Source organism: Xiphophorus maculatus, chromosome 6 (assembly GCF_002775205.1).
Source record: "Xiphophorus maculatus strain JP 163 A chromosome 6, X_maculatus-5.0-male, whole genome shotgun sequence".
Lineage (NCBI taxonomy): Eukaryota > Metazoa > Chordata > Actinopteri > Cyprinodontiformes > Poeciliidae > Xiphophorus > Xiphophorus maculatus.
Genome location: NC_036448.1, coordinates 3,397,802 through 3,421,971, shown reverse-complemented (window position 1 = coordinate 3,421,971; position 24,170 = coordinate 3,397,802). Strand labels below are relative to the sequence as shown.

Below are 24,170 nucleotides of genomic sequence, written 5' to 3'. Positions count from 1 at the left end.
CCGCCCTGCGCGTTCCAAGTGCTCCGTCGCAGTAAACAGCAGGGAGAGGTTTGTTCTGTGTCTTGGCTGATCGAGCAGCCGCGGAGCGCCCACGTCTGTCGGCATGATCTTCCTGACGGTAATCGCTCGGCTGGCGGACGGTCTGCCGCTGGCTGCGTCCATCCAGGAAGATGAACAGGTTTGAAAGAGGCGGCTAAACTGGGCTCCAATAGCTGCACACTGAGCTTCATTCAAAAGTTGGTTAAATGAAGGGAAGAAAAACAAATTAGAACTAACTCATGGCTGTAGTGTATTCTTTGTTTTGCTGAAAGATTTAACATCTGAACTTGGTGTAAAACAGAGCACTGCCACCTCATGGTTTCAGCCTTTCAAGCTCACACCGAGCCTGCTTAAATTTTTAAAAATGTTTTAAATGTGCACGGTAGATCGGCATTAACGGTATCGGCTGACGTTAGTCTTTTTTCTTTTTTTGCCACACAAGTATTGATCTGATATTGATAACCAATGTTATTGCTATCTTGTGTGTGTATGTGTTATGGAAGTGGGGGAAGGGTTAGCTGTGTTATTTGATATTTGACTATTTTTGATAAAGGCAGAATATTTCATGTTTGTTTTTAGCTATTTACCTCATGGTACAGTTTACAATTTAGTTTTTTATATATATTTTAATACTTTTATCTTAGTGTGAGCCTACATGAGTCGATGTCCTGTCACTTAGCCTCTGTTGAACCTGAATTTCCCCACTGTGACAGAAAAAGATATTTCTATTCAATCTTAGATAACTCAAGAGTTCAAGTTTAATGTGTCAGAACTCATGGAGAACTCAATGGCGCAGGTTTTAAACAACCTGCGCCATTAGAGGCTGTTTTCACTGACTGTCTGGTTCTACAGCAAACAAACATGGATGTGCTTTGACTGTTTTCTGTCAGTCAGGAAGAGACCTCCAGCACTACCAGAGTCAGGCCAAGCAGCTGCTCCGGAAACTCGACGCTCAGAGCCCGGACCGCTGCATGCTGGAGGCTGGGAACATGAACTTCTGGTCAGTTAAGATTTGTAGATTCAACCTGGAATCGAAGGCCTTTCGATTATTTATAGGTTTGACATTTTCTTCCCCCCGCCGCCAGTTACTTCATATCCCAGGGTGTTTGCTGCCTGTGTCTCTGTGATGCCTCTTTCCCCAAAAAGATGGCTTTTGGGTACCTAGAGGACCTCCACAATGAATTCTGTGAGCAGTACGGAAAGAGAGTCCCTGCAGTGACGAGGCCATACTCCTTCATAGAGTTTGGTAAGGTTCTCTGTGGGTTTTCCCCATTAGAACGGTTCCAGTGCTAAACCCCAGCTGGTGCTTCAGCAAGTTCTTAACAGGTTCTTTAAAAAACCAGTTTGGTTTGTTCACTAACTAGGAGCTTCGTCGTCTCAGCCAGTAGATGTTTGATTTCATTTTGTATCTGCGCACCTTTCAAAAATGGAGTTAACATGAGTTTGAGATGTTGTGACTCGCAACATTTTGATTGGTTGCTGGTTTCCATGAGCTCCAGCTCTGGACTAAAGCTGTTCTTTCTTCAGAGCAAAGACAGCAGCAATTTATCTGTGCCAGATTGAGTACTATGAAAGTTTGGACTGATATCGATTTGCTGATATAATATATAATACATAGATTTTGCTACCATTTCGACACAGTGAAAAAGCGACCACACCACTCTCCGCTTCGGTTAACACACAATTTTATTCTGAATCTCTATCAATTTAATAAAAAAAATTTAATGTGGAAAAAGTATAATGTCGAATTGCAGTGTTTCCATTAAATCAGAAACGGTTTGAAAATCACAGGTGAATCAGTTTGTTCACACAATGAGTCATTAAAAATATCACGCCATGCCATCATCCTCCAACTACTTCCTGTCGTCTTCTTCATGGTTTTTGTCGGTGGTAACGTCTGGTTGTTGATCGTGTGACTTGTGCGATACAAACGATGTTTTTTTCCATTGCAGTTTTGCGAGATAATCCAATTCTGATATGACCAAAACACCCACCTCATTCTAGCGCCAAAATGTAACAATTGTTTTTCGAAATTGGAGTGTTTCTATTACGCAAATTTATTGTCAAAACATGAAAATGTGCAGTTATGTAGTTAACGGAAACGCAGTTAATGTCATATGACCAAACAAAAACCAACCCCCTCCTGAAATACAAATGGAAACAAGATAGAAATAAACATTCGTTGTTATAGTTTTATTTATCGAGTCGTCGAAGATGTTAATGCTGATACATTGTGTGTCCCCAATATTAGGATGCTAGAACCACAAAGAACGCTTCCTAAATTTAGCAATTGATAGTCTACTTTAGTCTTCTTTTTGTACAAAAAATTGTAACTACATTTAAAAAATGCAAACAAACAATAGATTAGCATTTATGCTAAACATCTGAAGGAACGGAATATTCACAATATCTGATTAAAATCTAATCTTTATCGTCGGAGTGTTTTCTGAAATTGAAGAATTAAATGTGTTTTAGGTCCATTTTAGGACACATATGTAAAAGAGCAGGAGGAAAAAGTAACTTTTTTTTTTAATATTCTAGATACGTACATCCAGAAAACAAAGAAGTCTTACGTTGACAGCAGGGCTCGGAGGAACCTGAGCAGCGTCAGCACGGAGCTGCAGGACGTCCAGAGAATTATGGTGGCAAATATCGAGGAAGTCCTGCAGAGAGGAGAAGCTCTTTCTGGTAACCAGTTTGGAGTAAAACCCCAACCCGTTGACCAGCTGTCCGACTCCAGTTAACCCCAAATCTGCTTTCTTCATCAGCTTTGGACACCAAGGCCAGCAACCTGCGCAGCCAGGCCGAGAAGTACCGCAGCGACGCCAGGTTCCTCAACACCCGCTCCACCTACGCTAAAGTCGCTGCCGTGGTTTTGGTCTTCGTGACGCTCATCATCTATGTGCGCTTTTGGTGGCTTTGAAGATTAAACAAAGACTCTGAAAAGGGGGGGAAAGTTTTCCCTCTTTGTGTGGTGGAGGAAGACCTTTCTTCTCTGCTGTAGCTTTAGGTTTTGTATCCTGTGAAAGCAGAGCTGTCGGTGTTTAGTTGGACTTTTCTTTTGTACGGAGTCAAATATTCTACAGAGGGCCGTTGTGGTTGTTTACAGAGGCAGATGTTTGCACATTGGAGGCGGAGCTTCTCTGAGTTACACAACAGAAGAAGAAGAAGAAGCAGCTTCCAGATAATATGTTGACACTGTGAGGAAAACACTCTGGTTAATTTGTATTGTTTTGAAAAAAATTAAAGATTTAGCAAACTATCATGTATGGTGACATCATGAACATCTCTGGGTTTAACTGTTTATCATAGAAAGCATGTATATTCTAAAGCAGTAAAAAAAAAAAAAGTACAAAATGCTCAAAATACAAAACCAGGTTCACGACTTGTGAAGTTTGGGTTGTAATTCCATTTCAGTCAAACATCAAAATGAATCCAAATACTTGAAACATTTCACAGTGAAGTGAATCCATAACACATTTAGGTTTCACCTTTTTTAACCTGAATTACTAGAATAATATTTCTAATAACTTCTTAGTTTATCTAGAGATACTAATGAAATACTTAATGTAGTTTACAATGGCCTCCTAACTGCGTGTTCAGAAATTGTACTTTACTTTCTTACAAGTGGGTTTTTTTTTGTGCAATAAGTTAAGGGACAAAATTTAATTAGATTTAATTAAACAACTTGAAAACTACATCAAATCAAACCTGAACAGTAACTTTCATTTGGAAACCAGCCACTGTTACTGACTTCAATACCTAAACATTATTCTTTTTCTTACTGTGAAAATCAGACCCGGTTCAGTTCCTGGTTGGTCACGTTCACAAGGTTCCTGTCAGAAAGTTTACTATTGAATCAGCATCTTTCAGAAAATACATTTATTTACTGATGCCTTTATTGTGCATTTTTGAATTGTTATGAACAAGCAATAAAAACACAACCAAAATAAAGGACCTGGATTTTTACCATGAGGTGAGAAACGGGTTAGAATAGTGTGATTCGAAGCAAAGAAATGAGCTAAAAGGATCAGAATTTTTTTTTAATATTTCCAAAAAAAAAGTTCTGGAATTAAATTATTATCCTGAGGTATTTTAAACAGGGCTTCACCGATTGAGGATTTCTGGCTGATCACAGATCTTTCACCCCTTAACTAACACAAGGAAAGACACTTACATGTGTGTCAATGGGTCCATAAGGTCAACCTGATCTGCCGATTCAGATTTTGGCCGATATAATAATTTTTTTTTATTATTCAGGTGCTCTGTAAGTATCGGCCGATCACCCAAATTAAAGGAAATCAGGGCCCATTCACTGGTCCTAATGTTAAAGCCAGGACTCAGGAGTTTTACATTGAAAGACCGCTTCATGCTGAATGTGGCAGCATTCATCCTTCGTATCCAGAAGGACTCTACAGTGAACGTTTTCCCAGAAGTCCGTAAGTCTGTGCTGTTGGAATTTAAAGCATTCCTCCTCTTCTGTTGTCTTCGCAGCACAGTTCATTCCCACTCACGCTATCAGATCAAAGTCGTCTCTCTGCAACAGAAACATTAATGAAAGTCGTGATCCTACATTAAGACAACATGACAGAGATTTTCATAACTCGATAACCGAGGCTCTCGAAGCTGCGTTTCCGTAACAAATGTGCGCAAATGTTCGTCGATATCCTGCTAATATCGAGAAAACACAATTTCCCAATTGTAATGTTTCAATGAAACCAGAAATTCAATTAAAAATCACATGTGAAAAAGTTTGTCATTGAGAAATCAGGCCTCGCCATCATCCTACAACTACTTCCTGTCGTCTTCTTTGTCGTTTCCACATCTGGTTGGTAACATCTGGTTGCTGATCATGTAACTTGTGCGATGTAAAAAAAGAAAAGAGAGTCTCCATGGCAAAAATACATCTATTTCAATACGGCCAAAAAACCACCTCATCTTAGCGTAGAAACATTTTTATAGAAAAACATGTTTTTTCGGAATTGCCGTGTTTCCATTAAGCGAATGTTATGGTCAGTGGAAACACAGCTATAGAACACAGCTCCTCCATTCATTCATGGATGACTGAATGAAAGTCTCACCTCGTCATTATAATTCAGGACGTGCTGCTTGATCTTCGACGAGTCCACCCAGGTGACAAAATCTTCCATATTTCTAAAACAAAGACATAATTTCAGACAGTGCTGCTGATTTTTATACACAAAAACATATTGTGGGGGATGTCAGACGTTATAAACCAAGCCGAAGACCGACCTTGTGACGAGAAAAGCTGGATCTGTGACGATGTCCGGGCCGACACGAACATCTGTCAGCGTGTTTAGGAAAACTACCAATCGACCTGCGTTCTCTCTGGAATAACAAACACCAGACGGACACACGGACTGAAGGATACGTCCTTGTTGGATGAACGTAATGGCCGTCTTCAGGTTCTGAGCCATGCGGAGGTTCAGCATGATGCTGGGCAGTCGCCTCCTGCAGGTGAACGAGCAGGCAGGATAAAACGGAGCTGCAACGCTGCGTCGGTTTGTGTTTGTGGAGATTTTACCTGCAGAAGGACGAGGCCGTGACCTTCTCTGTCAGCGACAGGTTCTGTCTGGTGGGGATCAGGCCGATGCTGTACCTGATCAACCAGAGGAGCAGACAGTGTCGCATCAGGTTAGCACGAGTCACAATCCACTGAGGCTTCATGTGGAAAGGTCAGAGGGCAACAACAGATGTGATCAAAGTAGGGGTGCTCCGATCAATCAGCCACGATTTCCTTAATTTTGGGCGATTGGCCGACATGTGAAACCGATCGTATTTTCTTCCACACCGTTTCCTTCTGCTTAACATTAGCTGCATTTCCACCGACCATAAAAATCCGCAATTTGACACGTCCAAAAATAAATTTGCTTAATGGAAACACGTCAATTTTGGGGGAAAACAAATAACAAAAAAAACTTATTTTTGATAAAACTGTTGTTACTGAGGTGGGTTTTTTTTAGTCCATATCGAAAGCAGTTTATTTTCCAAAACTGCAATGGAAACACTTTCACTTCACACAAGTCACATGATCAATGACCAGATGTTACTACTAGCAGAAATGACAGGAAGTAAGTTACTAACTTACTGAGTGAGCTTATTAAAGTGTGATTTTAATTGCAATTTTCATTTCATGGAAACACAGTAATTGATTAATTGTAGGGGGTTTTAAATTAGCGACAAAATTTTGCACACATTTGTAATGGAAACGCAGCTAATATTGGCCCCACTGCTGCCAACTTAACAACTTTGTTGTTATATTTAGCAACTTTTAGATAAAAATAAAAAATAAAAAGTAGGTGTCAGACAAAATGCCTAATCAGCAGGTTAGCTTTGCAAAGATCAGGAATCGGGCAGAAAACTGCAATGGCTGCATCCGTAGATCAAAGTGACGCTGACAGTCATCGTACCATGTGTCTTAAAATAACGAGGGACTTCCCTTGACGTCAAAAAGAAATACCTATTTTACAGCAAAATCATTAAGACATTATTTTACCTGTAATGAGGAACTATTAAATCTGAAACCAGATATTTACAAACACTGCATAAAAAATAAAACACGTTTTCCTCACCATTACTGACTCGGACTAAAGTTTTTTCTGTTTTTCACAATTCCCAGACACCTGAAACCTAAAATCCAGACGTAAATTCGGTTAACGTCCAGCCGTCAGGAAGTAAACGGGTTCTGTGTCCCAGAAACAATCCTGTTGAGAAATGTGTTAAACCCCAAAGTAAGAGCAAAAGACTTTGTTAAGATTCTGTAAGAAAGTTTCATCGTCAACAACAAAACCAGACCTGAGCTGTAATGCCGTTCAGGAACGAAGAAGCCGTTACTGATTAAGGTTATCCAAAGCACTCGGGTACACAGACCTGAACTTTTATTAAGCTGAAATTAAAGTGATCAGAATATGGGTCAAAAAGGGTTTTCCAAATGACATAAATTATATATAGCAACTAGAGATCATTTTCGTAATTCTAATTCCCCTGAAACAGGAAAGATTTAGTCTCACTTCTTGTCAGGATGGTCAGGAAAAAAGATCTCTCTCTTTATATGTAAACATCTGATTTCAACTGTACATGTATAAATATATCTACATTAATGTGATTACAAATGAAAACATCTTTTAGTTCTTTGTGCTTTTGTTACATTCGCTGGTAAATGTCCTTTATTTTGGAGTCGTTTGTGACTTTTTACTGGTTCTGTTTTTGGGCTGTCTCGGTTCCGACCCAAACCGACCCAACGGCCTCTGGCGACTCACAGCTTTTCCAGGAAGCGGTGTGTGCTCTGAGCTCTGAAGCCATCCTTCTCATCCAGGTCTCTGATCTTCTGCGCCAGATCCCTGATGTTCCGACTCAGCTTGTTGTACCTGAAAGATTAAAAAAAAAGACACAACCTACAATAAAACCAACCATTTCCTCCCTATATGCTGTTCTAACACACCTAATTCAGATGGAACACACACATTACACCTTAGTAACACCTTAAAGTCCTATATCATGATGAGCTATAGACTTAGCGAGTCTGATTTGATTCTGCTTTTTGGGAATCTGGACAATGCCCATTAGCTCTAGTTGAACATTTAAAATACTCTCATTGGTAAACACGTATTATAATGAAGACAGCAAAGTAAAAAACGACATTGAAAAGTTTGTGGTTTCAAAAACTCAATAAATGTTTCACATGTTAAGACACTTGACCCAGTCTAAGGCTGAGAAGAACCCTGAAACCACTGTGTCCGGTGGTTTCTCATATAGTGCTGATGCTTTAAAGATCACAAACTGTAACTTGTTTCCGTCTCTGTAGAGCATGTTAGCACTTAGCTTGGACATTTTGACCACTTCTCACTCTGCTACTTTCTCCTGCTACTCTCCAGTTATCCGTCATCATCAGTTATGGATGCCATTATCTTTATGTTTTCTCTGCTTTGTGACATTTTCCAGGAGGATGACATATCTCGAACAATTTCTGTCAACATGTTCTCTCTCTCAGCAGATGATACACTCGCCCCTGTCTTTTTGCTGTTTAAGTTGAAAAAGAAGATACTGCTGCCACTGACTAACTAGTTGCAGGACGGATTTGTAGTTTATCTCTTTTAGTTGAGCTTTTATCCCCGATGATAACAGTTGCTGCTGCCATTAATTGTGTCAACGTTATTTACCCTGAAAGTCTTCCTGTGGATTTTGTGCCTCTGTGTTTATAACCCCCAAGTTGGTTTGTTCTTGTTAAAACTGAAACATTTCTTTCCGCTGTCGCCGCATGCATTTCCACTATAAAGAAAGTCTGCAATGTTAATCGTTTAAATTGAATTTTACTGCACTGTGGTAAAACTTGAACCTAATTGGAAGGTTATATATAGTGTATTCAACCTGGAAAACTACTTTTACTTTGTGATTTTCTGAATTTCTCGATAATATTCCATCTGTTTAGTAAATTTAACTCGCATGCAAATTAGGGGGTGTTTTTTTTTTATTTTGGCTAACGAGCAGACTTATAAATAGCAACTTTGGTTTTCGTTTGCTTCCGTCTTCGTGTATAACTCGTTTTTCCACACTTGAACTTTTTCGGCCCTTTTCCATCCTCCGTCTCGTCTGACCCATCTGAACGTCCAGTCAAACCCCAAACATCTCATCACAGATTTGACTCACTTTGTATAGTCCTCGCGCTTCTCGATGTGATACTTCCGTAACACCTTCACCTCGTGCAGGTTGTTGTCCACCTCCCAGTTGATGAAGTCTACCTTCTTCAACAGCTTCTGCTCGTGATATTTTAATTTACGCACCATTTTAATTCTCTGTTACCTCACAAACACTTCTCTCCGAGGAAAACCGGAAACACGTGCTCTTCTTCTTCTTCGGAACCTGCGGAGAGATTTGAGGACCGAATCTCCCGCCACAGCACCACCTAGCGAGGGTTAGACGTGACTAATTTCGACACGACGCGCTCCGTCGGATCACACCCTCCGGAAATATCCTGCTATTAAAGCGCAAGCCTCACTTTTGTTTCGTTATACAATAAACAGCATTTATCCAAACGTCAGAATTTTAATAAATACATAGATTATTATATATGTGATGTATTTTAGAAATTATTGAAGCATTTAGACAATCAAAAGTTGGAATAAATGCTTACGTCTGTGTTCATCTAAATGTTTAATTTTTTTAAAATATATCAAAAAATGATTAAATGAAAACATTAATCAGCTTGTGAATTTATTATAAAGCTATATGCGTATTTTTTTTTAGCATTTATTAAATTATTCATGTATTAATTATTCATTTATTTATCTTACTATTGTTGTTTGGCAGGATCACCCTGATGATGACTTAAGTTATTTCATGATGGCCTATGAAGATAAATCAATAATGACCTGAATAAATTGTACAGTTTTGATTTAAAATAATATACAAATTTTATTATTAAACTGTTTATTTTATAAATTGCTGACAAATTTATATAAGTTTTATATTACCCTTTTAACCTTAAATTGAAACAGTTCTTTATCGGTTGTTTTGACATTTAATGATTTGATTAGGCATCTACGAAATGACGCTACCATAAAAAATCTAACTTTTTTGTTCATTTTATCCAAAGCACTTTGAATTGCCTTGTTGGTGAAAATGTGTTATACAAATATACTTGCCTTGCCATTTTAGTGTAACATTTTGCGATTGTTAAGCAGAAAACAAAAGGCAATCAAACCGGATTTTTTTTTTTTTTTTTTTTTTTTTTTTTTTTTTTTGGCGTTTTATGGAACTAATTTGAATCCAGCTGGTTTAAAATTGGCCCCCTGGTGGCCCCCTGTGCATGGGCAGAAGGTTGGTCAACATGGGTCTCAAATCTGCACGACTAAAGGCTGAATTCATCTCATGCCTAAAGTCACTGAGTTGCAGAGGAGGAGCGAACTGCTCTGCGGATTTCTACATGGAGCGTCTCCCTGACTGGGAGCGTTTAAAGCTGGAGAAGCAGCAGCAGCAGCAGCAGCGAATGAATCAATCCATCCACGGCCGTGGATGAGCAGCTGTCCCCCGGGGTAAGTTTCTGGTTGAAGGGCTTCTCTCACAGCACGGAGGGGGAAACGTCTCCAGACTCTCAACCCTTTTTATTACACTTTTTTTTGTGTGTGTTATTACGTTACTGTCTCTGCTTGTTTGAATCAATAACTAGATTCAAAACTTGTGTCGCAACTCTGACGCAACAACACAACAGGCTCTTAAACGCACGTGCGTCCCAGCGGAAGGGAACTCCCTGTCTGGCACGAGCAGATCCGCATCCCGATGAGGAAATGTAAAGTTGTTTGGTTAAGTCAACTCCGGTTGCTGCCCCCAAAACAAGAGCTCTAATTCATTTATCACACCGCAAAGGGAAGTTTGATCATTTCTTGATTCATCTTTTACAGAGCGACCTGTCTGGCAGTCAAAGGCAGAAGCAAACTAATATGTTACTACGAGAACTCTCGTAGTAACATATTAGTTTGCGTGTTATGTTTACAAAGGCTGAGTCTAACTTTACATATGCTTTCAAAATGTCTGAAATGCAAATGAATTTCAAATCTAGATTTAAAAAAAAAGATTTTTATGAACTGACCAATGTAGGTCTAAATAAACAGAAGAAGATGTTTGGCCGTTTAAACAGTCTTAGCCTAATACAGCGGGCCACCGACTATTTACGGTTCATTTTTCTGTGAAACGTAACTCCAAGGTGGATGCTTTTCTTCAGCAGGAAAAAAAAAGAAACTTGGAGGGCTGATGGAAGGAGCTAAAACTAGCAATTATGAAAGAAAATCTGTTAGAGGCAATAAAAGACCTGTGACAGACTGGCAATCTGTCCAGGGTGAACCCCGCGTCTCATCCAGAACATTAGCTGGAGATGGGCACCAGCACCCCTGCCGACCCCAATATGGACAAGGGTGAACAGAAAATGGATGGATGGCAATAAAAGACCTGAGACTGGGAGCACTGCTATAACGCCATGGTTTATGTCAAAGCTAATTCATTAATTAGAGAGGCCTAGTCCAAGTCCAGGCTTATATTTAGTTGAGAATCTGTTTCAAGATTTGGAAATACTTGGTCTCCATCCAGTCTGAGTAAGCTTGTGTAAAAACCATGTTTCATTTCCTTCCTCTTTATCGTTTAGCTCTGTTTTGCGTCACTGATACAATAGACAGATCCACAGATCTGTTTATTGTAATTTAGCAAGCTGCTGAGTATGTTTTTCTTACTACCTATAGACATTTCAGAACCAGTTTCAGAGGGCGTTTCAGTCAGGTATTTTGTGGTATTTTGTGCTGATGGGTTGTCGTCATCCAACCTGCTCAGTCGGCTTTGGGCTCTGAGGGAGACGGTGGTGTCAGCTGAGGCTTGTACGGAGTGTGTGAACACAGACGCGGAATATGTCCACACAGGTTAGTACGGGACATTTTTTGCATTTTTGTCAGGTTTTCCAGAATGTTCTTGTTGCTGCTTGCTGCGTTATCTGCGGCCGACAGTTCTTTTTGAAGAACTGTCGGCCGCTTGTCACTGGCAGCGCGACGTCCAACGACCTACTGGATGGATGGATGTTTCTCCAGATGGGCGGATAGAGTTTTCATGTGGCTGAAATTGAATAAAACCCATTGGTTTGGGTTACATTTAGAGCGTCTTACAATGTGCTACAAGTTTACCTGTAATGCATTCAAGAGAAAGAAGACTTGCACCAACACAAGGTGTGGTGGTGCAAGTCAAGGATAGGGCGATCTTGAAAGAGAGTCCGATCCAAGTTGTCGAGAAATACACAGTGCAGCATTCTGTGTTGAAGCCTAACCTTCCACCCTGGTTTATTCCAGTTTGTGACCCAGTTCTCCTTCCACGAACTCCATTTCTATGAAGTGAGACTGCAGCGAACGCCGAGGGTGTGTCTGAAACATTCTCCGAAAGACTGTAGCCGGTGTGTTAGATTTGAGGAGGGATACGCACACTCACACACGCTCAGGCAGAGTCATACAGAGGGAGACTGTGCCGCCGTGCTCCCCTCTGCTTTGCACGGCTGACACATAAGAGCGTCAGTGTGCTGGTGTGTTGAACACGCCCCCCACCTCCTGTTTGTGGAGAACGGCTTTGCTCCGCCTGATGTGTTTTACATCCTCCTTTTAGCGTAAACCCGAAACGGCAAAATATTACCCAGCAATTTCAGAAAGCAGATGAGTGGACTTTGTCTTTTAGAGTCTTTAGAGGAAAGCAGGAAGTCAGTTCTGTTTGAGAAGTCTGTAGGAGTGAAAGTATACGGTAGCAGTGACGAGAGTTTGAGCGAGGTAGTAACCTCAGAGAGGAGGCATACCGCTGCTCCTCCCACCACCAGCAGAGCACCGTTGGACACTCCTTGTCGTTAGAAGTGAGGTTCCTGCTCAGGTTTGGTGTGGATGGTCTGCCTCTGTCGCCTTCCTCTGCCCCTCTGTGCATGGGGAAGTTTTACCTCTGGGGTCACAACAATGAGAAGACGAGGGAAGGAGGAAGTTCAGCTAAAACCATTGAGGAGTTTCAGGAAATATGACGCCGAAGAGTGAAGAATATTTGTCCTTAGACATCCAGGATGTAGCAGATATGAAGCTGGTAAATACATTTTTACTCTCTAACTTCACCGTTGTGTCTCCAGTGTGAGACACGATCATTACTGTATCTGTTTGTGCAGTTGTCCAGAGTTTGCCAACAAATGTACGTGTGTTGCTACCTGACGTAGCATGAGCTACTGTGATTGAACTTGTGGGGCCTTGTATTCAAAGGAACAGTGTGATGAAAAATGTATTTTTTTAGCTTTATTTGATGTTATATTATTCCTTTATCAAAACATAAATGGAGTGTTGCTTTGATTTTTTTCATGCATGTTTGAGAAATCCTTTAATCTCCCGTGGCAACTGTTCAGCTGTGCAAAACGCCTGGCTGGACCTAGCTCCACCTTGGAGATGAAGCTTCTCATCGGCTCCTTCAGACTAGCCAGCAGCAATTAGCAAACACCTGGTGGAACTGCACACATCTGCTGAGCTCATTATATCAGCTACATATCAGTAAAATGCTGGTTAAAAAAACAAAAAAAACGTTGTTAAAGGATTAACAGAGGAGCCATGTTGTGATGGCTTCTTGAAGGTGGTGTTTCAGAAAGCGCTGGAGTATTTAAAGAGACAGAGACCCAATTTTAAGCCATTGAATTACACAGTCAAATCTCTTTCAAGTTATATTTGATATGTATGTAGAATTCTTAAAACAACTGAAGGTAACAGGTAGTTGATTGTGCTACACAATAGCACAATGTGCCTGGAAATACGTAATACTGCCCCTTTAAAACAGGTTTTTGCACACAAACAGATGTCATATTTCATCAGATGGCAATATTAGCTTAGCCTAGGCATTTGTTTTTGCTGAAATAATCTTACTTTGGTTTTTGAACATCCTAAAGGCTCTACTTCCAGCTGAGAGCTCGGACAAAGAGTCCTCCACGATGGTTTCGTCCACACCCCACCCCTCACGGTTAAAGTATCTGTCCCTGGGGGTCCTAGTGCTGCAGACCACATCACTGGTTCTCACCATGCGCTATTCCCGGACCCAAAAGGAGGACGGCCCCCGCTACCTGGCCTCCTCTGCTGTAGTGGCTGCTGAGGTCCTTAAAATCTTTACATGTACCTTCATTGTCTTCATGGAAAACAGTGAGTGGGTTTTTCCTCCTACGGCTCATGCAGCAGTACACAAATGCTCCCCTGTCCCTCATCTACGACGGCTTACTATGACCATTAAGAGATAGAAAGAAAAGGAGGAGAAAATTCCACCCAAAAATCTCTGAATTTTTTAGAAAAAAATTTGGAAATTTCAGAGCTTCAAAAGTTGAAAATGTTTGACCTTTCAAATTCAGATATCAAGTTTGCAAAAATGTCATTGTCTTCAACATGGCAGAGATTCATCTCAAAATGTAACTTTTTTCTAGCAAATTTTCAACTTTTCAAACTCAGAAATGTCCTTGTTTATTAATTTTTCCAAACCTTGCTAATATAAATCTAAATATTTCTGAGTTTTTTGGAGCAAATTTTCAACTTTTGAAACTCTGAAATGTCCATGTTTCTAGAAAGCTCCTTTTTTCTCTAGAACAATTCTGAGCCTAATCTCAAGATATCTTTGCTTTTCCAGCAAATTTTAAACTTTTTAAACTCAGACATGTCCAAGTTTTTTTTCTAAAAAAAAATTCTGAGATTAATCTTAGAATTTCTGAGTTTTTCTTTCTAGCAAATTTTCAACTTTTGAAAATTTTATGCTTTTAAAAATTTTTTTACAAAAAAATTCTGACGTTAATATTAAAATTCCAAAAGTGTTTTTGGCCGACATTTACTCCTCCATTTTATTTCTATCTACAGTGGCCCTAATATGCCATCATACTTATACTGTATGGGACGGACCCAGTAACTCTCTCTTTGTTTCTGTCAGAATACAGTTTGCGTGCGATGAACCTGCTGCTGAAGGAGGAGATTGTGAAGAAGCCCGTGGAGACCATGAAGCTGGCCGTGCCTGCAGGGATCTACACGCTGCAGAACAATCTGCTCTATGTTGCCCTGTCCAACCTGGATGCAGCCACCTATCAGGTTACACATGGATGTGATTGGTCAGGCTGACTGTGGGTTAGCATTTATCGGAGAAGTTGGGGAGTTCAGCGGCTCTCCGACGCATTCTTTCCAGGAAAATTGCAAATACCTTCCGGTTTCAAAGTGCCTTATTATGATGCCTGATGGCAGTGGTATTTAGTTTAGATTAGTCTGTAGATTAGTCTGTAGTTAGATGAGCTGTAGTTGAACTGGTAAATGTTGCCAGCTCCAATTGCTTGTAGTTCAAAGCAGCAACAGCCATCGGCAGCACTGTGTCACTAGATCATAGCTGTCCTGCAACTCAGTGATAAGGTGGTTGAGTGAAGCGTCCTCTCTGGTTTTATTATGCTAGTAGGTTTGAAAATATGTAAGAAAGAGGTCGATGTAATAAAAAATCAAAATAATTCTGTTAGGACTAAAACAAGTGCTCTGAAAAGGAAAAAAAAACAAAACAAAAACAAACCCCGTACATTTATATTGTTTATCTTTGATGGACGCAGGTCACCTACCAGCTGAAGATCCTCACTACGGCTCTGTTCTCCGTCTCCATGCTGGGAAAGAGGCTGGGTCTGTACCAGTGGCTCTCCTTGCTGAGCCTCATGGCTGGAGTCACGCTGGTGCAGGTGAGTCAGGTCCATTGAATTCTGCTGAGTTGGTTGCCATGGCGAACGTTCACAACCAATGTGCTCTCACTGTACATTGTGAGCGAGACTAATGGGTCCAGAATTTAATTCGGTCAAAGTCTGGCATCTTACTCCCTCAACCTGAGGTCCAGAAAACACAATTTCACAATTGCAGTGTTTCCGTTGCATAAGAAATAAAATAAAAATTACACGTGAATACATTTGTTCACGCAAGAAGTCATTAAAAATCATGTTAGCGACGGATGTAAACAGTTACATGAGATATATTCACAATTCGGTGCTCATCATCTATCAGCCAATCAGGGGGGACGTCTGTATCTTATTCAGACGTTGGAGCTACAAGCCCCACCTACTTGGGAGTGGCTATGTAAGTGTTTTGGGAAAATTGTAGTCTATGATTTTACAGATAATGGATTCAACACGTTTGTATAATAAACTCAACGTTTTATGAACTGTGCAATGAGCTCTGGCGGAGCCAGCTGAGCTTTGTCCATGGAGGCCAACGCCAACAAACAAATAAAAAGTTTTTCCATCGCGTTTTTGCAAAATACACCAATTTTGATATGGGAGAAAAGCCAACTCATTCTTTTGCTAAAATGTTGTTATCAAAAAACGTGAGTTTTTTTGCGATTGCATGCTTCTATTAATAAGATTTATTTTCCAATTTTATGGTCAATTGAGCTATAGACATTCTCTGTCAGAGGTACTCTCTTTTGGGAGTGAAAAGGAGATCATCCCCAAGTTATGGGCAGCAATAGCTCCCCCAATGTCAAAGTTCAAGAAACAGATGAAGTACTGAGTCTTCTGAATGTTCTGAGGGGAAAAAAAAGAAGAGCAGAATACGCAAACCTAACGGCAGCACCAGTGCCTTAATAGACACAGCTACACACAGAAGTACTGTGCCAGGCGTACTTTCTATAAGACAGGAAAATAAAACCATGAGTTGACATCAGCTGGTCCCAACAATGCACACTCAACTGTCTCTTTTCACTAAACTGTCCTATTTTCTAGCAGTCTGATCCCAACGTGTCCTGATCACCTGATCTAACCCGTGTTCGTCCTCCCCAGTGGCCCACCGACTCTACGGGAGAGCAGAAGGTTCTGACTGCGGGCTCCCAGGTGGTTGGAGTGGCGGCGGTGCTGACGGCCTGCATGTCCAGCGGTTTTGCTGGAGTTTACTTCGAGAAGATCCTAAAGGAGACCAAGCAGAGTGTGTGGGTCCGCAACATACAGCTGGGTACGATTCTGAACCTAACTTCATGGTTGTGACTGGCCACAAAGAGGCAGTATTATGTAAAACAGACTCTTTTTTTAGCTTTACATCATGTTGTAATACCATCAAAAACATAGCGAGAGTGTTGCTCTGACCCTTTTCATGCATGTTTGAGAAATCATTTAGTCTCCCATGGCAACCATTCAGCTGTGCAAAACGCCAGGTTGGACCTAGCGCCGCCTTTGTGACGAAGCTCCTCCTCAGAGCCGCATTTTCCGAGCTTCCGCCTCCCAGAGCATTCCTCTCCCGTGACTCCGCCACTCCGCTCCCTCAGACTGGCCAGCAGCAATTACCAGACACCTGGTGGAAGTAGCTCATTATAGGAGCTACTTCTCGGTGAAACACGGGTAAAAATGTTGTTAAGGGGTTAATAGAGGAGCCATGTTGTGATGACTTCCTGAAAGCGGAGTTTCAGAAAGAGCAGGAGTTTTTAAAGAGACAGAGGCCCAATTTCAAGGTGAAGGCTGAACTCAAGCTGAATGCTCCTAATTCTCCTAATTCAGCTTCATCTCGAATAATTTACACACACACAGTTTTTTAATATACATATCTATATATCACATAAATTACTTTATTAATTTTTATTTGTGTATTAAATTTCTAAACCTGGGAGCAGAGTCTAAAGGTTACTAAAGGTAACAGTCATTTTACCTTTAGTAAACATAATAAAACATAATACTGCACCTTTAAAGGTGCAGTATTATGTATTACTTTAAAGGCACTATTTCTTGATAGTCCTGTAAAGGTTGTTGTTCTGCATGCCCCAGTTTCCCTCCAGTTGCTTTCATTGGTAGCAGTTTTAGATTGCGGTCAGATTTCCTCAGAAAGCCTTTGTTCAGCTGCTCCTCTTACGTCCCCAGGCAGTCAGTAGCAGTGTTAGGTGTGCCACAGAAACAGGTTTTTCATGCCCAGCAGCTGTCGTCGCTTTCACCTTCCCAACAGTGACGTGCGGTGAGGTTCAGAGCTGGTGAGGCACTGACTTAATCATAATCACATTTACAAATATAGACCCCCTGCATGTTATTGTGTACATGAGGAAATTCCGCGCATGTGGAAGGACAAAAAGATTATTCTTTAACATGTCATGCATGGCCGCGCTGCCGCCGTAGAATAATTCCGTTAACTCAATCAAACTTGGACATGTCCACATTATTAATTTCGTGCTGTGCTCCACAGCAAAGGGAAAAGCCGTTAAAGTGCAACTCAAAACCACTTCTTTCTCGCTCTCTGTATCTGCGCAGCTACGCGCAGACTCGTTGCCATAACAACTGACAACAACGCCACAAAAGAAAACAAAAAACACTCCGATATTTCCCACACAAAGAGCAGAATGTAGTGTTATGGTTTTAGGCTTAATGTTTATTTTGCGATTATTAATATGTGATTGTTGTGGTAAGAGGAGAAAACTATAAATATATCGCTGCACTTCGGGAGGAACTTGCTCCCATAGAATGGCAGCCAGTGCAGTTAGCGAGAGGTTGATCAATCCCAGGTGAGGCTCAGATCGCTGCTGCATCACCGGCTTCACTTCTAGGCATTTGAATGGGAAAATGCGAAAATTCAGCGATTTTGGAGAAAATATAATCAGAATTGGTTAAGCTAAATGAAAATAGGTACTTTATAGTACAGACTACAGGGTGAAAATAGCAATATAAATTATTGTTATCATTATATATCATTTTTCCATGATGACCTGCCTCCCCTGACCGCAGTCACTGCTTCCTAATGTTGCTAACGTTCTCCTTTTCAGCTGATAATGGGTATAATTAAAACCTCACATGTGAGAAGAGCAGTAGTTCTTTCTTTCTCTTTAGTGAAACATTCTGAACCTAACAAAGTCTACAGTCAATAACAAAGGTATTGGCAAAATGTATTAAAGCAAAAGGTGGAAGTTTGCTTGTATATTTTCTACGGAAGAGGATTAGGGCCACCAAAAAAAAAAAAAAAGAATTCTGAGATTAAAGTCTGACTTTAATCTCAGGTCAGATTTCGTTTTTTTCTTTCTCGGTGGCCCTAATCCTCTTCCGTAATTTCCTGCTGTGGAGAATCAAGCTATTTTTTTTTTTTGTGGTAGAGTCATTATTTTGGTTAGCATTAGCGTCGTTAGCATTGTATTTCTTCTGCGTCTTCAGCTGTGATGTCGGCCTTTGTGTCATGTTTTTTTTTCCTTCCAGGTTTGTTTAGCTTCCTTTTGGGCTTGTTAGGAATGATGGTGTACGACGGCCGGAGTGTGAGACAGTCCGGGATGTTTCAGGGCTACAACGCCATCACCTGGACAGTTGTTGTCCTGCAGGTTGGCTCGCTTTGATTCTGTTCGGTATCTCCGCTTTTACCTTTTTATTTCCAGAAGAAAAACGGCTGAAACTGAAAGAAAAAGAACACAGTTCTTAACTCGACTTTGACTTTTATTTCATTCTAAATAGTTTGTAGGAAATATAAACAGCACCATGCAGGTAGTATTCACACCCCTCAAGCCATTTTCACATTTTATCACGTTACGGTCACAGACCACTGTATTTTAATAGGATTTTGTCTCAGGCCAACACATGGTCAAAGGAAGTAGAATTATGAATGTTTTTTAAAGCTCTTTTAAAAATAAAAAGCTTTTCATTTCATTTTTTACTTAACCCCTCTCTTCCCTTGGTTCTGTAACTTCACTATCAATCAAATCAATCAATCAAATTTTATTTGTATAGCACATTTCAGCAGCAAGGCATCATATCAAACACAGAAACACAATGCAAGATAGAATCAACAATCAAAACACGACATTAAGTCAAGTTCCATCAATAAATTTGTAATTGATTACATTTCAAATCAATTCACTAATGAACCTCTGAGGCCTTCACATTTGGATTTGTACTGAGATTATTTAAGAGTATCAAAATAAGGAGGGCTGGACACAGGGCCGGCCCAAGCCTCCATGGGGCCCTAAGCAAAATTTGGTTTTGGGGCCCTCTAGTTCTGCTAACAATGTGGACTGGCTGCAATCAGCAGTCCGATCATTAGATCATTCACACACCTGCTATAAACTTATTGCATCACTGGCAGTGCTGTTTACACTATGTAAACGGCACTGCCAGAGACAGACACATCAACTGGTCGATATATAATGTATTGACCAGTTGATTTCTGGGTGCCGATTTTCTTTATTTTGGGGGATCGTGATCAGCCGATACTTACATGTGAAGCCCATCTTATCCCCTAATCTCATCTTCGTCAGTAAAGGTTTAAAAATCAGCCTCTGTCCTCTCCTGCTCTGCAGTGAGAGATTTGACTGACAGACCGACCCACCAGGTCAGATCTGCAAGTTTACAGTTAACAATATTCACCCCACTGATGCCAACTCAATGACTTTCTTGCTATATTTAGCAACAAGACAACAAAATTCATAACAGCCAAAATCAAAATCAGCTGGTCAGGCTTTTTAAAAGATCTGTAATCAGGAATCGGCCAGAAAACTGCAATTGTTGCAGCTCTACACACATATTCATGACATTCTTTGATTAAATACATTTCTCTTAAGCGTTACTGCAATAGCTAAAAATTTTATTTATACCAGGTGAGTCTTTCTCCCCTGAGGATGTGGACCGGTTCCAGTACTGGACTGATTCTGAGTCTTCAAATGATTTTAACAGAAGTTTCACATAACATAGAAGTTGATGTAAAAATAATGTTTGTTTTAGCCACAAAATGATTTTGCTCAGCAGCAAACAACATGTCCCCAACTACAGCATAGAGCAGCTCATCGATGTAGCAGCTATATAGCCTGACATAAAAACATTTTGCTAGACAATGTCAAACATTGAGAAGTTTTAATTATTGTTATCAAACGTTATCAAACACGGCATTTTGTAGCACAAAAATACCTCAGAAATACACCATGAAATATACTCAGAGCCAACCATGAGAATCAACTCATTTAAAGTTCAAACTCAGTTTCACACAAACACAAAGACCCTAGCATAAATGTTTGGCTGTTGAACTGGACCGTTCCAGGTCGCTATCAAGCTAGCAGCTTTACAAATATTTTACATTACCAAGACACGTTAAAACAAACCTTTATCTTGGCTTTTTTCTTTTCTTCCTCCCTGAAGGATAAGTCCTTTTTTGAGACATTGTTTTGCTTATTTAACATCTGACCGGAGCTTTGGACGTTTGGATGCGCTCTGCGCATTGCACCGCGTCTCATGTTACCGGCAAAGAGTGGGGTACCTACAGCGGCCACCAGGGTCCCCCAAGAGCAATTTTCTTTTCTTTTTATCTGTAAAATAATGATTTCTACATACATTATCAAATATGTGTTATTGTAAAAAATCACTTCATGGTGAAATTGTGTGTTTTTGATCTAATGAAAAAAACCCAGCTCCACTGAGGGGGCCCTAAGCGGCTGCTTAGTTTGCTTATGCCTTGGGCCGGCCCTGGCTGGACATACTGCCGCTCTTTTCAGATTGCCTTTTTTTTTAAAGTTTCATTTCATTTTTCTTTTCCTGCACAACTTGGCAACCTTTCATTTGAATCTGTCTTATAAAATAAAATAAAAATGATGGTTGTCACTGGACAAACAGGGTGTGAATACTTCTGCTGCACTTTTTATTTTGTTTGTTTCATTTCACCTTTATTTAACTAGGTAGGTTGATTGAGAAGAAATTCTTATTTCCAACAATGAATCGTTCAGAAAACATGAAAACATCGTACAACAGAATATATGGTCAGTAGTGTCTGATGAAACGAAAAGTCAAAGTAAGCAAAAATAATTCATGTTTCCACTTCTTCTTACTACTATAGGACCAGTTTTTGACATCAAATCACTAAAAAATATTTTATTACTATTCGGGGTTATTTATGAAGTGAAAGTAGTTGTGGTTTTACTGGTTTGTTGGGATCACATGAAAAACTTTCAGACTTTCAAACTTTGCGTTGCAGGCTATGGGTGGACTGGTCGTCGCCGTGGTGATTAAGTACGCCGACAACATCCTCAAAGGATTCGCCACCTCCGTGTCCATCATCGTGTCCACCCTCATCTCGTATTTCGTCCTGAACGACTTCCATCCCACGGGGTAACCTTGGCGACGTAAAACAAGCCTAGCGAGACGCCGTTTGTGTATTGGATTCGTATAAATCTCTCCTCTCTCTCTCTCTCTGCCTCTCTGCTCCCCCAGGGTGTTTTTCCTGGGAGCGATGCTGGTGATTGCTGCCACGTTTCTTTACGGCTACCACGGCAAGCCCGCCAACGGCGCCGTCAAAGTGTAGTCAGGGAGCTCCAGCGAGCTGATGGATGGGATGGGATGGGATGGGATGGCAGCCCTCCACCACTCCACCTCTCCACACCTCCTTCCTTTTCCAGCATCGGTGGACTGTGAACTGTAACCACCGCTCTGGTGCTCCTGTGCTTAAGATGCAGGAAGAGTAGGAGCAGCGCATCTGGTTACCGTGGAGCCACTTCAGCTGGAATCATGGAGGGTCCAATTTTCTTTGCAGAAAACACAGTATAAGGTCGTTCACACTGTGATGCTGTGAAAACAAACAGAGCAGTTTAGTCTGCAGTCACGGGAACGTGGGCTGTTTTTGTTTAATGAATTTTTTTTAACTTTAGTGACTCGGGGAAACAGCGTCTTCCTAAATCGGAGCGTCATATCTGACAGCATCTGAGTCAAATGGGGAGAGCGCAGGCTCCCCCTAGTGGCGGGATGAGGAGGACGAACCTTGCTGCAAAGAGGAGGGGTTTACCTCCGCCAAGATGTAAACCCCTCCATGCTGGATGTTCTTTTTTTTTTCATACCAGATGAGATAAATGTAATGAAAGCAACATGACTGCCCTGACATTGCTGCTCACCGTCTAGGGAATTTACTTGAAAAAGATTTTCTTCTGTTGTTCTGTAAATGCAAAATAAAGACTTTTATGGTTAAAGTATGCTTCTAGTTGATTTTTCATTCACTTCAAAGGAGCGTACACGGGGTCTGTGTGTGTGTGCTCTTGTGTCCACTCTCACACCGATGAGTTCACAAAAGAGAAGAGGAGCAAGGCACATCCATGAATATTTAGAAAAAAATGTTTGTTTCCTCTTTCCCCTTCCCTTCCAGTTGCGCCTCACTCTGGAAAACCAAACCGGTCTCTATAGCAACAGATGGCTGAGTAAGCCGAGCTGCTGTGACAAAAGCAGAGACGCCAAATTACCGTGCCCGGTTCGACCTCTGACTGTTTTCGACGGACTCGTTGTGTTCTGCGTTGTGCGTTTGGTGACGGAAAGAAAAGGCGAGGAGGAGCGGAAAAGGTGCAGTGGGAGAGGAAGGTGAGGCGTGAACCTGGAGAGAAGCACAGATGGAGGATGAGTCATGTGACAACGTGTGTGGAGTGGCAGGCAGGACCTTGGAAAGCTGTCAGGACGAGCCGGTGGACAGACTATGACCAGGAAAACAAGGAGGAGGTGAAGGTGGCAGGGCCGTCAACAGAATGTTTGGTAAAGGGCGGCCGCTGGTTATCTGGGGGTGGAACATCAAGTTACAGCATTTTAAGAACAAAAAATAAAAACAAGCAAACAAACACCCACTCTTCCTGCTCGGTTTCTTTTTCAGAAAAAAAAAAGTTCAATTTCTGCCCAGATTCCTCGCAAAGTGATATGTTTCTAGTAGGGGTGAATTGATTGCAGTTTTATGGCCGATCACCAATTCTCTTTTGCCTGAAAAGACCACAGAATTTTGATCTGTTTCCCTGCTTATAGACCGTTCACGTGAAAAACAAACTTTTTTCGGTAACACTTTATTTGACGGGTTGTGAATAAGCCTGTCATGACACCGTCATAAACATGACATGAACATGAGTAAGTCTTCATGAATATTCATGACTGTTGTCACAAAGTGTGATTCGGTAAATCATGACACTTTTACTACAAAGTTGTCATTATTCAAAATGTCTTTGTTATGACAACTTGACATTAACCAAGAAATCATGATCTGACATAAATTTGTTATAAAAGTATTACTGATTACATTTTAGCTTTAATAACATAAAGACATTTTGAATAATGTCAACTTTGTATTAAAAGTGTCATGATTTACCGAATGACACTTTATGACAACAGTCATAAATATTCATGAAGACTTACTCATGTTCATGACAGGTGTTATATCATGTTTATGACGGTGTCATGACAGTGTTATTCACAACCCGTCAAATAAAGTGTTACCCTTTTTGCTTATATTTTAATAACTAGGATGCACCAGTTACAGTTTTCTGGCCGATCACAGATCTTAAAAACGCCTGACCTGCTCATTCCGATTTTGGTCGTTACAGATTTGTCTGAAAAGTTGCTAAAAGTAGCAATGAGGATGCTAAGTTGGCAACAGTGGGGTAACTGTTGTTAACCACACATGTGCAAATGTAATCAAGTTGGCGTGTCTGTCAGTCAGTCGTCTCTCATGTTAGCACAAAAAAAGACAGAAGTTGAGTTTCAGACTTTTGCGGACTTAGATAAGATCCATTACTTATGTAAATATCGGCCCATCGCGATCTCTCAAAATTAAAGAAATCGGGCCAGTTTATCGTCCAGCCGATTTATCAGTGCACCCTTAATTTCAAACTTTAATTTCAGTTTG

General features: G+C 40.7%; 3 protein-coding genes across 4 annotated transcripts; 2 read left to right on the top strand and 1 right to left on the bottom strand.

Moving 5' to 3' along the window:
- The first annotated feature begins 42 nt into the window (after nucleotides 1-42).
- LOC102223038 (vesicle-trafficking protein SEC22b) lies at nucleotides 43-3,351 on the top strand. Its single transcript, XM_005802373.3, has 5 exons — nucleotides 43-178; nucleotides 930-1,039; nucleotides 1,125-1,285; nucleotides 2,581-2,727; nucleotides 2,808-3,351. The coding sequence occupies exons 1-5, from the start codon at nucleotides 104-106 to the stop codon at nucleotides 2,960-2,962; spliced, it is 648 nt and encodes a 215-aa protein (XP_005802430.1). The 5' UTR covers nucleotides 43-103; the 3' UTR covers nucleotides 2,963-3,351.
- Nucleotides 3,352-3,699: 348 nt separating this feature from the next.
- Nucleotides 3,700-8,908, bottom strand: imp3 (IMP3, U3 small nucleolar ribonucleoprotein). The gene is made up of 7 exons (XM_005802372.2): nucleotides 8,707-8,908; nucleotides 7,320-7,427; nucleotides 5,585-5,659; nucleotides 5,432-5,511; nucleotides 5,293-5,344; nucleotides 5,121-5,193; nucleotides 3,700-4,576 (listed from the first exon to the last, which is right to left on the bottom strand). Exons 1-7 carry the CDS (start codon nucleotides 8,841-8,843, stop codon nucleotides 4,550-4,552), a joined length of 552 nt encoding a protein of 183 aa, XP_005802429.1. The 5' UTR covers nucleotides 8,844-8,908; the 3' UTR covers nucleotides 3,700-4,549.
- A 2,311-nt stretch (nucleotides 8,909-11,219) lies between these two features.
- LOC102233142 (UDP-N-acetylglucosamine transporter-like) lies at nucleotides 11,220-22,434 on the top strand. Of its 2 annotated transcripts, none has more exons than XM_023336173.1 (8): nucleotides 11,220-11,462; nucleotides 13,487-13,733; nucleotides 14,503-14,657; nucleotides 15,158-15,280; nucleotides 16,370-16,538; nucleotides 18,749-18,867; nucleotides 21,501-21,634; nucleotides 21,737-22,434. In XM_023336173.1, the coding sequence occupies exons 1-8, from the start codon at nucleotides 11,451-11,453 to the stop codon at nucleotides 21,825-21,827; spliced, it is 1,050 nt and encodes a 349-aa protein (XP_023191941.1). In that variant the 5' UTR covers nucleotides 11,220-11,450; the 3' UTR covers nucleotides 21,828-22,434. The 2 variants fall into 2 exon arrangements, with proteins under 2 accessions (XP_023191941.1, XP_023191940.1); XM_023336172.1 differs by lacking the exon at nucleotides 11,220-11,462 and adding an exon at nucleotides 11,550-12,645.
- The last annotated feature ends 1,736 nt before the right edge of the window (nucleotides 22,435-24,170 follow it).